The 13,972-nt window shown below is 32.2% G+C and overlaps 1 protein-coding gene across 12 annotated transcripts in view; it reads left to right on the forward strand.

Moving 5' to 3' along the window:
* LOC138314914 (uncharacterized) overlaps nt 1-13,972 on the forward strand; it is a 37,157-nt gene that overhangs the window by 15,007 nt on the left and 8,178 nt on the right. For 5 of the 12 annotated variants that reach the window (XM_069255545.1, XM_069255550.1, XM_069255543.1 and 2 more), the window contains exons 3-7: nt 1,120-1,207; nt 6,023-6,043; nt 9,241-9,267; nt 12,318-12,586; nt 13,784-13,911. In XM_069255545.1, the coding sequence (XP_069111646.1) occupies nt 1,120-1,207; nt 6,023-6,043; nt 9,241-9,267; nt 12,318-12,586; nt 13,784-13,911 (533 nt within the window). Of the gene's footprint in view, nt 1-1,119; nt 1,208-4,381; nt 4,552-6,022; nt 6,044-6,954; nt 8,524-9,240; nt 9,268-12,317; nt 12,587-13,783; nt 13,912-13,972 lie in introns of those variants that run through there. The other 7 variants (XM_069255551.1, XM_069255548.1, XM_069255546.1 and 4 more) reach the window with 7 other exon arrangements.

Genomic DNA, 13,972 nt, shown 5'->3' on the forward strand with positions numbered 1-13,972 from the left:
TAGAAGGAATCTGTTGATTGACATGGAGTTTAGTATGATTAGTGGGTTTTTAGTGGCTGTCAAATACATGTATGATTATTATGAAGTAATTAGTGATATCGTATACGCCCACAAATCATTTAAAACATCAGGCAAAACAATATGCGAACAAATATTCAGGAGTAATAATGCAGCAGCTTCGAAACATGTTCCGTTACCAAATACTTCAAATGTATGCTATCATATTTACTTGTATCTATAGCAGATACTACTAGCATGATTTGACTATACGCATTGAGTCCTTTTTTACCTTGACATGCAAATATATGGATAGCAATTCGTACATTATAACTCTTCTCAATAAGTCTAACAGTTCTTGATAGATTTTTAATGAAAATATACAAACTAGCGATTCCGAAGGTCAGTATACCATGGAACATTTCATTCAATTGTTTAATTGATTCACTCTACAATTGATTGAATTGATTCGCAACTGGATGATTAATGTTTAATATTTCTCAGTAAATATATGGCAATTGATAAATTTATATAAAACTACAGCTACTCATTTTAATGAAAAGCAATAAAATGCATTATTGTAGACATCAAACAAGCACTTCTACATTGAACTAGTTTTATATGAGAAGTATCGATGTTTTGCTAATTGCGATTGATGGCGATCACGGGTTCCTATTGTTCTATAAAGTGGAAAACATTTATGATGGTAGCTTCTATTTGCTCAAACCAACAGCTATGCTTACCTTTACAATTAATAGGCGATTCCGCTTATGTTCTACAAAACAGTTTCGTTGTGTTTTTGTATCAAATGTAAATGCCAAACCGTTAACGCAATGTTAAAGCACCATTACAGACTAGTTCTAGCCGTAAATGATAGCACCGCTATTTGAATTTATGGGAGATAACTCCTGTCATATCAACAGCGGGTTTTAAAGTCTCTATTGAGGTAAACAATCAAAATATATCACGTTGGGAATTACGTGGACGGGATTTAAATACCGGTGAAAGTCAATAGACCTAAATGTCGCGAGGCATCTATTGTTGGGAGTGTAGGCAGAGATATTTTAGTCAATAAACCATTTGCCTAATCGTTAGTTTAAATATTGTTATATGCTTTTGTAGGTGTATTACAAGACATTATGAAGAACTGTACCTATCAGGCATGCGAGAGGGACGAAATCATTATACGGCAGGGGGAGAAAGGTGACAGGTAAGTAGGAGAGCTTTAATGGTGATCTTAAGTAGGACATATCTTATATACAGATTTTCTTTCTTATGCACGCAAAACCTTGTATTTCAATATTTGGAAAATAGACTTAGAGTGTGACTATAGATATTTAATATATATATATATATGGAAACATATTTTTATTCCTATTTGCATATATCATATGGGTCAATTAAGAAACAACGACTTTGATGAAAGCGTCATTTTTTGATGTGTATACTTATATTATCACATTATTTGTATTGGCATTTAACTATGATATTGCAAAAATATGACAAAATCAAATAAAACTGAAATGTTTCATATAATTTGAAATTTCGAAAACCGCTGAAGATTCATAAATAAAAGTCCACGATGTTATAAATCGTATGCAGATACGTGGGCGAAATCTTATTATCAATGACATATGAAGTTGATTCAACGTCGAATGTATTGCGTAAGAAGTGCAAGGACAATAGCTTAGATTGCATACCAAATTTGCAAGTGTGTGAATGTGCATACGTAAATCTCCTTACATGATAAGTTAATACGCCAGATTCGACGAACAAGTTTCTATATAACATTAAAATCAAACTCGCGTCAGTGTTAATTCGAACCTTGTTAAAATATGCCGCGGCGAAGTTGATGCAGACAATTGTTTGGATTTAAATACAAATTTATACAACTGAACACTTTCATATCAGCAAGACACTTCACATGATAACAAGATAACACAATTCAATGTAAATTTTAAATGGGTTGGAAATCTTATAAAGATTGTTTAATTACTATTGAGAAGTGTTATTACAGCTGAATGATTCTCACATTACAGGAAGAAAAATAGTATGTACAGGTCAGGTAATGTGGGTTCTTGGGGTGGAAATAGTTAATTTGTAATTGTACAAGGAAACCATCCCACATTTGTTTGAACATGAACATTTGATAAATTTACACAAATGAGGACAACGACGTGCTTATCCAAAAGGAATAAACGATCAGAAAATATATCTGTGCAAATCTACTGAAAAATTATTAATGTCTAGGTTGTGGTATAAAAGACCTAGCCATCATTGACACCAGCACAGATAGTTTCATGGCAACCATTTGTATCTACTAGGAATATAAGACTAAGGTTCGGGAATGATAAGTCATTTTATTTCTCGCGTATGTCATCGTCCTCGATACTTCAGGGGTTACTATCATTTTCGTTATATCCACCATTTGATTATGTTCTAGTAAAACTGAAGGCAGGTGAGAACACAACTGACCAATTGCATGCATATATAGTTTTCCTTTGCAGATAACATCGTTATTGCATATAATTAGACTTCATGTTTGCTACGACATAGTTCAGGGGTGGATATTAAGACAGTGATGGCAATTTCTAGAGTAGCGATGGTAGTACATTAGTGTTAGAGATACTGTAATGAATCTATGTGATTACTATATCATACTTAAAGTCATACGCGCTTAACATCCGTACACAATTATGTCTATATAAATATAACTAATTATTACTTATTAAAAATATGTACAAGTGTATCTGAACCTTTAGAATAACAATAATATGCAAAATTCCTGTGTGGTCATCATTGTAAACCCAAAGCTAAGATCATTGAATGACAACATATCGTATGGACGATTGGAATTTTATCCTATTTATATTGACAAATACCAGCGATATAATCTAAATAGCTAGACATTTAAAATGTTTTTGTTCGGCTGAATCCAGTCTTTGATATATTCTGTTCGAAAAATTAACCAGTTTTTATTCATCATTCTCTTTCCCACATTTTCTTCAGATTTAGCGTCTACCGATGTAAACAAATAAGATTTTATCCTCTGAAAGAGGAACCTATCCCATAATGAGTTTGACGTTTTTTACCTTGATCGAATTTATTTAAATTACAACCTTTAAGACGTTAAATGCAGATATGCTAAATAACGTCTACACATATATAATTGATTATAAAACACCCTGGGTTTATTTGTTATTTGATTACAGTTTTTGTTAACATATCGAGTTTAAATCGTTTTACCGAACATACATCTACATCAACGTTTTCGTTATTATCAGGCTCAAACAAATAAGGGTTGATAGTTTACCCGTAACCCAAAGTTCGATGACGTCAGCATTTTATGTACACATAATTTAAAATTTGAAAATCAGTACATACTCACACTATGCAAACAATATGTGAAGTCTTATAGTTAACGTAGTCTTAAGTCATTATGTTTTAATAAGGAGTGAACTTCGACCTTTAGAAATTATAAACACTTGTACTAATAAGCAAAATGTGAATGTTATCTACTAGATTCTGTAAAACCATTTCTGTAATTGCTACTTCAAATAATCCTGCAAATGTTGATCCAATATATTTAGGCACTGCGTGTAAGTCACACTGTATGACGTCTAAGTCCTTTTAAAGAAGAGTGATTATAATCGAACATACTTCGTGTATTATTACGTTTGAGTAAACACTGACACAAAACGTATCATACAGGAGTAAAGACCGGTATAATTCATTTATTTCAAAACTAAGTCGAATTAATTATGCTATTAAATTTAGTGTTTAGTTGTATAATAAATCTTTTTTTTACATATAAGTCGTATTTATGTTAAAATACATAATCAATGCAAATAGAATAGTCAAGCATGAATACAATAATACTTGCAATGATTTGAAACCATGATCACTATTACATGTCAGTAAGTCGAAAGATTCGAGGTAATTGATCACAGACCTTATCATGTCAAGCAAAAGTTAATATTCCATCTCTCAGTTAATATAAATTGTTAAACGCGGCTCATTCGCATTGCTCTGACCTTCTTTAGATTACAACGCATTTTTCCAAACAATTGACACTCATACAAATGACTTATCTGGTAACGAACTTAGATCAATTGTAACATTCAATAGAAATTTCCCAACGTCATTAATATCGTTTATTTCATTTCTATCAGAAATTAACATATAACTTTGTTTTAAATCTTGACAATATGGTATATTTGATAACCGTAGTATTTCTCTATCAATCTCTACAACACATACGGCATACAGAGATTCTTAATGAAGTAAAAGGGGGTACCAAGAAAACCACAAATCATTGGTATTTGTCAGTGACGTTTTAAAGACCCGATCGTTCTCGTGGCCATGCATTGAAAGTATAAATATGTTCGTCTGTAGGTGAATATATGAAGAGTTGTATTGTAGGGAAATCCTTTGAAAGATTTGTATAGGCTACCTACTTTATGTCTAAGTGACATTCATTTTGTTCCGAACTACCTTGTACACGCCACGAAAAACGAATTCTGAAGAACGAGGGTTAGTAATAATGATATAAAGGTAAGAACTTATTTACTGAATATATCCAACAAACATTGTTCAATATTATATAACATATTTTTTGTCGCTCACATGCTAAGGTAATAGACATATATCATTGATATAATTCCTATTATACTTGCTGACACATGCGATATTTTAAATGCTTAATAAAGCATATAAGATAAACACATGTCAATGAAAGACAGCGTAATCTGTAAACATGTGAGATTCAGAAAGACAGCGTAATCTGTAAACATGTGAGATTCAGAAAGACAACGAAATCTGTAAACATGTGAGATTCAGAAAGACAGCGTAATCTGTAAACATGTGAGATTCAGAAAGACAGCGTAATCTGTAAACATGTGAGATTCAGAAAGACAGCGTAATCTGTAAACATGTGAGATTCAGAAAGACAGCGTAATCTGTAAACATGTGAGATTCAGAAAGACAGCGTAATCTGTAAACATGTGAGATTCAGAAAGACAGCGTAATCTGTAAACATGTGAGATTCAGAAAGACAGCGTAATCTGTAAACACGTGAGATTCACGAACTTCTTAGGATAGTTTTTGCACATCAAATCGTTATCTATTTAAAATAGTACAGTGTGCCAGATATGCAGATTGTAACTTCGATACAATAAGTAATAATTTAAAACTAGCAATATTTCTTAATTTAGCAGAATCTGTCTAGTCTAGAAGCAATATTTATTAACATCGAAATCTACATTTTTCACAAATTACATGAATTATTAGTTATATACATGTTCATACATTATAAAATAAGGAATTTTGATTGAAAGGTAATAATTATTTCAGTACATAGGTGCATAGAGATTAAACTTTTCCCAAGGTTAAATGCAGGTTTGACCTGGTTTTGTCAGGATTAAAAAAAAAAACTAAGAAACCTTACTTAACAAACATGAACGCGATTCAAAGAATTCATAGATACAAAGGAATAAACGCAAGGAATACAAGGATTCTACCAAAATGAAAATTGCTTCCGAGGAAAACGTCAGGTAAAACTAATTATCCTGATCTTTGTAGGATATTTTTTTATTATTTATGATATTTTCCATGTGAGTAAATGATTATAAACAGGTTTTTGCAAACATAAACATTATAGGAAATATAATTTATGTTGGTACATTGTTGCGTGGTCAATAATGGTTGACAATATAGTCATAGTAAAACAATGAATGAAGGGATACAGGTATCCATCATCTGGTCAAGGTTTTGCAATGTGTCGTCACATAATATTTTATTAGATGTCGTACATGGTCCCGAAATATCATTTATTCCTAAATAGAAAAGATGAATCGTAAAAACATTATTGCCAACCCCTTTGAACTACAATGGTACATATCAGCTGAATTTTATGTCATTCCACTTTGTATAGTAAAACAGGTGAATCAGAGATAGATGGTTAAAGCAATATTAAGAGTACAGAACACACACGTATATGTAAGGTGTTTTCTACTTTATTGCCTAGTTGCGAAGTTGATGACGAATGGTATGTATCTATGATCGTGTACGTGTGAAGCGAAAATAATGCTTTCAACGTTCTTACGCTTTATTAGTTGTATGTCGCTATGTACATGGCCACACGCTAACAATTTGAATAGATGGCCATCGGACATTAAAATCCAATATCAAAATTCTTTCAGTTTGGCGAATGAATGTTGTCTTCCATTATGAAAATGAATAACATAACGAACATTTTCTTAGCAGCTGCTAACATGTTTTTGCTTCAATCAACTGCTCTACTGAGTCTTACATAGATATACTGTCATGAATCTGAAATGTTTTCAGGGTTGTGTTCAATAATGATGGCAACAATTTTTGGATGCTTAAGTTATTTGCTTCACTAACAACACTCTGGATATCGCACGTCCAACTAAACATTGATTAGACTTCTATGAAATAGTCGATGATGCATCATTCAATGATCATCAGTATCTTTGTATATCATGTAATTCATATATTTAGGATGTGTGTTATTTTGTTAAAGATGCTCCACCGCCGACTGTATGTTATCTCATTTAACGAGCTTTATGTTTAACTGTTTTATTTCATTATGGATGATGTTGATATGCAAACTAATAATTACTTTATAAGCTGGAGTGAAGATAAACATTTTTGTTCATATGTGTGCTTAATCAACATGTATTAACATATCAATAATGTATGTTTTATACCTTGATTTGATTGAAACCTAAATGTACTATCTTCACCACCATGTAGGCACATATTCGAAAATATATTGTGTATTTTTGTCATATCTAACTCTCCATACAACCCGATTCAAATCGTCAGGATGTAAGACATATAAAATCACCGATTACCTAGTAAAGACATTTTTATTGCACTAAAGAATCAGTATTACATTTTTTATTTTTTTATTTTGATATAAAAATGTAAAACTAATCGAATTTGATCAATTTTCAGTTGACCTTTAAATATATTTTGTGTATATATATGATAATACGTATGTCTGTCTGTCAGACTGATAAATTAATCTTAAGGCGAAAATGATTCGCATGAATAACTTTCCAATAGAAGCACAACAACGAAACTCATTAGGTTCTGTGTACGTCTTCAGTAAGAAAAACGTGTGATCCGTGACTTTACAAAAACCACACAACAGAGGCAATTCGTATTTTTGTTTGCTAGTCGACAACGTTACGACATTATACAGGTGTCTCATATTCACATTCACTTCATAAACTGTCGCTTCTGATGTCGAAACACTCATGGTATTTTTTTTTACGTTATTTGGTTATTTGGAAAAGCGTGTGTCATTCATTTATTGAATTTATTTAAACATTCATAAATTATTGGAATGATATTGTACTAAACATTACGACTTCGTTTTTGAGCTCTTTCAGTTTTTTTTTTCGTTTTGCAATTATTATCTTATAGCCATATATAAGTGTTAGGCCTAAGCACTCAATAGTTTTCTGATCTGATATCTTCAAACGAAAAGAGAAAACAAAAAGGCTTCATGTTGTAATTTATCGTGGGGCATTCTTCAAAATATACTTATCTGCAAAGAGGTAAATATAACAAACAAATATAACAAATGTTGAATATGAATGGTCCAATAGAATTGCCGTTCTTTGAGAAGAGGTTTCTATTTACATGGTCTTATCAAGGATTAGATATTATGTATTTGTTAACAGAATATAGTGATCAAAAAATGTGGTTTTCTTTCTTTGAGGCAACAGCGAAAAGTTTTGAAGTAAATATCATCAAAGATTTTAGGTTATTTAAATTACACTGAAATATATAACTCCTTAAGAACCAATATTGTAAACTGTTAGAGGTAGAGTCTTTTTGGTAGATAATCAACTTTGAAAATAGCAAAAGTTAAGGCTCATTTATTTCAGTTAAAATAGTTTTTTTTCCACCTGAAATTGCGAAATATTCGGGATATCTGAAACTAGACCATGGTACACTTATGTTTGAGAAATTGATTATGAGAACATATTGAACAGAAAAGAAAACTACGGTTGCTCGTTATATATTTGTAACTGTAATGGGAAAAAGACGTCTTTTTCAAGAGACGGTTTATATATGGTTAACTGCGTTAACATTACGACTGAGACTCGTATGGAAAAGTGGTATAAAACCTTCCTTTAAATACCTTATATCTATATACAGACTCACTGTTGTCGTTACAGTTGTCTCTGATTACTTCTTAACTCGTTCTTCTATACTGACACAGTTGATTGCCCTCGATAGAAAACAACCGTTACGATTTCGTCTAGGTTTGTACAGTAATGATCTGACAGATAAGGGTGGCGTTATTGTCACTGATTCCGTTGTAGGGGGCTCAGGTACCAGTTAATTATAGAGACCGGTGTACACTCCGGCGCAAGTAAACGTTAACACCATCCTGTTGGTATTATGGGTGATAGGAGTTTTATCTGTTGATATATATAAATCATACATTGGTATAATTACAAACTCATCACAGGTGAGAAATATCAGGTATGTATTTTGACGATAAATATTTTATGATTATAACCTAGAACGTCATTATAAGCTTAAATAACATTACCGGTTGAAGAAACGTAGGCACAAGATAAGAGCTTTAAAAATATATGCTAAATACTTGACAATATGTTTTTCACAGGCGGCAACACGAATTTCATTTGATATCCCGGAGTATCTTTACAATTTTAAATCCCGTATTTCCACGTACTTTAGATAAATTGTCCATTGGATGCCACGAAATGTTGTATATTATTGGAAATCTCATGTGCACGAGGCTTGAGTGTTTTAGTGACTTTGAAAGTGATTTTGAAATGATATAAAAGCTTTGTTGTTGCTGCTCTTGCGGATCCCATTGATAAATGTAAAAAAAACCCGATAGGGATATCGGTATGTAATGCTTAGAACGGCAGGGTTTAACCGTCTGATTGTTGAACCGGAGTTTAACCTTCGTGCTGCAAATATTTACCTATAGATTAAGAATGTGCTTAGCACTCCATGTGACTGGTTCTATAAGAATACAGACGCATTTGGAAGACATTAAACAAAATATATCATTCTTGATGTATCTCAGACACTCTCACAATTCAATTTAGAATTTTACCTGGTCTGACAAAACGTTTGCGACACTAAAAAATCTACTTTGAGGTTTGGAGCTATAAATGCATGTGTGAAACATATATGTGAACTTTATTGTCTGAATTCGTCATACAGGGAGTCTACGGCCGATGTGGATCCCAGGTATGTATGGGTCGAGTTGAATTGTTTTAAATGTGTTTTCAGCATTGCACCTATCTTTACACAAAATGTAATAGTATGTCATTGGTGATACATGTATTTTCTTTTGTTTGTTAGTTTTTGAGGGAATGTGATTACATTTGATATTCAGTTTGAGACTAAACTGTGTTGTTGGAGCTAGACATGTTTTTTCTCACACGCCGATACGCTTTTGATGTCTTCACGTCATGCAATGAACACCAGCAGAAGCTTTTTTGTTTTGTCTTTTTTATGTTTTGATTGTTTTCATTTATAGGTATTGTTTGTAATGGTTTGTTTGACATGTGACTAAATCACGTATTTCACGTTTTCTATTATGATGCAATTAACTACTTTTGAACTATACAATATGATTGTATATTATGAATTCAGTATTCTAGATTCTAAATGTTTTTATTTGATGCATTTAAAATATGGTGTAATAGATAATAATTTACCAAATATGTTTTTTATCTAATGAATACGATATATATCATTAATATATATATATATTCGTATTATTTTTTACAAATATGATGACAAAACTTTATTTTTAACAATATTGAAACCTACATCTTATCTGAAACTCAGGATTTGTGTATGTCTTTATCACAGATTTGATACCTTACGTTTGATCCTTTGAACTTAATCAATGGTTAACACAAACAGTAGGTATGGGTTTTTGTATAGGGGTCAGGTCAAACACAGAGGAATGCTATAATGCTATGAGACCGTTATCGGAATGATGATAAACTCCCGGCTGTAACATGGTGACAGGAAAGGTCACTTCCGATCATTCTAAAGCCAACATGATTCCTATGTTAATAAAGTATAGCATGTGGTAATCAATAGCACGCTACTTCACATCTTATCGTACACATACAACCCCTTATACAACAGACCCCTCCCGCGAACCAAGACATGGGGACGTGCACTCTACGTTATCTGGGTTTTCTCTCCTATGGACATTGCGTAACGGTTATCGTAACCCCCATGAGAATGTTAAAAATATAGGGGGTCAGATATGATGTTGTTTGCAGTTGCTAACAAACCAACACAGCTGAATTAAATGTATATTCTGTATTTTACACAATTTCCAGCTGAAGGGTAATTATGAAGGCGTTATCATTTTGATTCTATTACCGTTGGTTTTCCTCAAGACTATTTTGCAAATGACCTAGACATTTGACCTCAGTAAATATATTGTTTTATAAATAAAGGTTTACTTTTTTCTAGTGATAGTTTTCATTATTCGATACATCTGAGGCAATTGAACAAAATTCAACACATACATTTGATCAATTCATGATGAATGAACTTAATGTCAAACTATCAGACAATATCGGAATCTATGAACAAAATCATCTTTAAAATTAAAAAACGTAGATTAGAAATTCGTAAAACGACACTAATATATGTGGTGGATTTTTGCAATGAGTTTTTAATGAATAACTTTTAGAACAATAAGAATATATGAACATATAGAGCTATAATGTTCTACTGTCTTCCCTTTGGAAGTGAAAGTAGAAAGAAGGGAGTGGATTATTTATATGATTTAACCTGAATGTTAGATAAATTTGTGTTGACGACAGATAGTCTTAAGCCACAGTGACATGTTATTCGGTTTAATGTAGCTATCGGGCAATCAAATATACACTTTATATCATGTTATTCGGTTAAATGTAGCTATCGGGCAATCAAATATACACTTTATATCATCCACTTTCAATATAACGCCCAATTTTATGTCTGGTTACAGAACAGATTACCTACCAATAAAGTGATCCCTGCTTTATTGTTGAAATCAGTAATTTCCCTATATCATAACCTTTGATAATTCCTCATTACACTTAATCAAAGATATTATTGATGTCACGAGGTAAATCGGTCGTCAATTCTGACAATTCTTATGAATAGTCATTATTATATAGGTAAATGAAAACTGGTATTATTTTGGCCATTATGGCAAATTGATTTAGTCCCACAGACAATTACACGATTACATGCAATTAAAGGAAGCTTCTCATACTGGAAATAAACACGCATTATATTATTTCACCCCACGTGAAATTGTATGTACAAAGCTTAATCTCAGTACATGTAACGAGGTTGATTTAATTACTTATACATATAAATGTAAATCCAAATTATAATTTGGTGGTTTGAAGGACTAACCGATGTTTTTGGAGAAATTAAGTACTTATGTTTTGAAAGGACATTCTACAAGGTGATTCTAATTTGTTTATTGCATTTATTAAATGTGTACCGATTGTTATGTGTGTTTTAACACCCATGTATGCTAAGGTTACAAAATAAGAAAATGACATGGTTAAAATACTCGATTCACTCAATCAAATATAATTAAAATCTACATTCTTTAATCTTTGACAGTGTTAAACTCTAGGTAATCATTAGGTATAGACAGAACATAATACATACTATATGAAGGATTTTTGAATACGATTCCATGATTGCAAACATCATCATATAGATGTAGCTTCTAAAAGGAAATTTATTTTATGATGAAGTTTACACTACTAAAATATTTAATTCTACAAGCAAAATATTCAAATGCTTTGGATTTCCTTCATTATGTTTCCTGATAACTGTTTTTTAAACAGTTTCACTTGATGAAATGGTCTGAATTTACAGTAAAGTCACAATGACACCTGCAGCTGGTTCTATCTAGGATGCCGTGGCCATGTATTTATATAATCAAACACTTTAAATTGTAGTGTTTAAACTATGTTTGACGTTAAATGGCTAAATTGACGTTCTATTATAGTAGTTGCACACAAAGTGCTTCTGAACCGAACAAACATGTATGTTTTGCCGATGTCAACATAAGTATATAGCTTATGTTTTATTCCTTCTAATCATAATGCAATGTATTGTGGACAGGGTTTATATACATATGCTAATTCATATAAAAAGAGTCAAGAATTCAAATTAACAAAATGATGCATGTAAATCGTTTTATATCATAATCGAAGAATACTTGTCAATTTACATAATTACTCTCGATTACCTTGAAGCTTCTATGTGATACTGAGCGGAAGTGCTTCCGTCTACATCGACCCGAGGATGACGGGAGAAGACGAAGGGTTGGCAGTCAGAGAGAAGACTCCTCCCCCGAAAGTTGTTGAGAAACCTAAATCAGAAAGCGGGGAAGAGGAAGGTGAAGAAAATGAAGAGGGCAAAGACGAGGATGAGGAGGAAAGAAAACTGCAAGAACAACAGGAACAAGAAAAAAAGCTTACAAAACTCGACAGAAACAAGTTTGGAAAGTTCATTATGACATATGGTAAGCATTTTCCTTACTTACGTTGCTACAAGTATGTTTCTTTCTTATTTCGTGATGTCATTACAGTTCACGCTGGTAAGGTATCAGTAGGTAACTGTAAATTACACGACAAACATACAATATATTTTGACAAAAACTTGCTGGTTGTCTATGATTAAGTCCTGTCTTACCTTTGCTTAAGTTCTAAAAGTAAAATCATGTCATAAACGAACAAGACCAAATGCAATGTAATCGAATATGCTTGTAAGCGAAAGATGTTAAATAAATGTTCGATACGGAACTTTCTCTGGTTACATAAGATATAGGGGTTCGATAATGTTATATAAAAAGTTATTAATAATTCATTAATTAATTCACTGAAAGGTGTTACTGGCCACATATATGCATATAGTGTACTTCTAAAATTCTATTCAATTTTACTAATAGAAAAGGGTAAATAAATGTATATTTTACGTTTAAAAATGAAACATATCCGGGTTGGTAGTAAATAAGAAACTCCCAAAACATTTCTCGCTTCCGTACAATGATCTCAAAATAAGTATCGAGAATAAATCTGTTATCTATATAGGATATTTCCACAGGCTAATGCCACTTTGGTGAAAGGACCATTACATTAAATATTAATTTTGCCATAAGGCTTTAGTATCTGTTAATGTGTGTCTTGAAAGTGCCAAGTAATAAAGATTTGCTCAGGTTTAAATCCATATAATTGATTTCATTGATACCTCGATAGCCTATTATGTATATCTAGAGGGGATTATACAAATATCATGTCTTCGCATATACACTCAAAATATCCTGATCATGTCAGAATTTCTATCAGACACTCTTCATTGAACAATATTTTTTTTTTGGGGTGATTGAGATTAAGAGATGGGCTTAATGTGTGTAAAGAGGTCGAGGAGTTGAGTACAAGTAATTGTCTCACTTCGTCGTTTGTGTTTGCAATATGATAAAAGGGAAAGTTTGAGTTGACATATATACTTTGTACCAAAGTAAATTGTCAGTTTTTTTCACTTGTAAATATAATTATCTTATTGGCCTGATATATTGAACACTTGCTCTTCTATAGGGTAATAATAACGTTCTTTAACAAAGAAAATAATGATTCCAACTTAGGTACGTGTTTGTGTAGCAATATTAAACTAATAATACTAATGACAATGAGTAGTCAATTGGTCATTGTTGTGTCCACAGAACCCGGAAAGGCCTTCGGCGAAGTCGCACTCGTCAAACGAGATGCTCTGAGGAATGCGTCCATTATTGCAGACGAGAACTGTGATCTGATGGTGATTGGTCAGGATCTCTATGAACGATCCTTGAAGGTAAACTGGCTACGTTTGTAATAATAGTGTTATTCATCAATAATGGACCTTTGGTGGAGTC

Source organism: Argopecten irradians, chromosome 2 (genome assembly GCF_041381155.1).
Source record: "Argopecten irradians isolate NY chromosome 2, Ai_NY, whole genome shotgun sequence".
Lineage (NCBI taxonomy): Eukaryota > Metazoa > Mollusca > Bivalvia > Pectinida > Pectinidae > Argopecten > Argopecten irradians.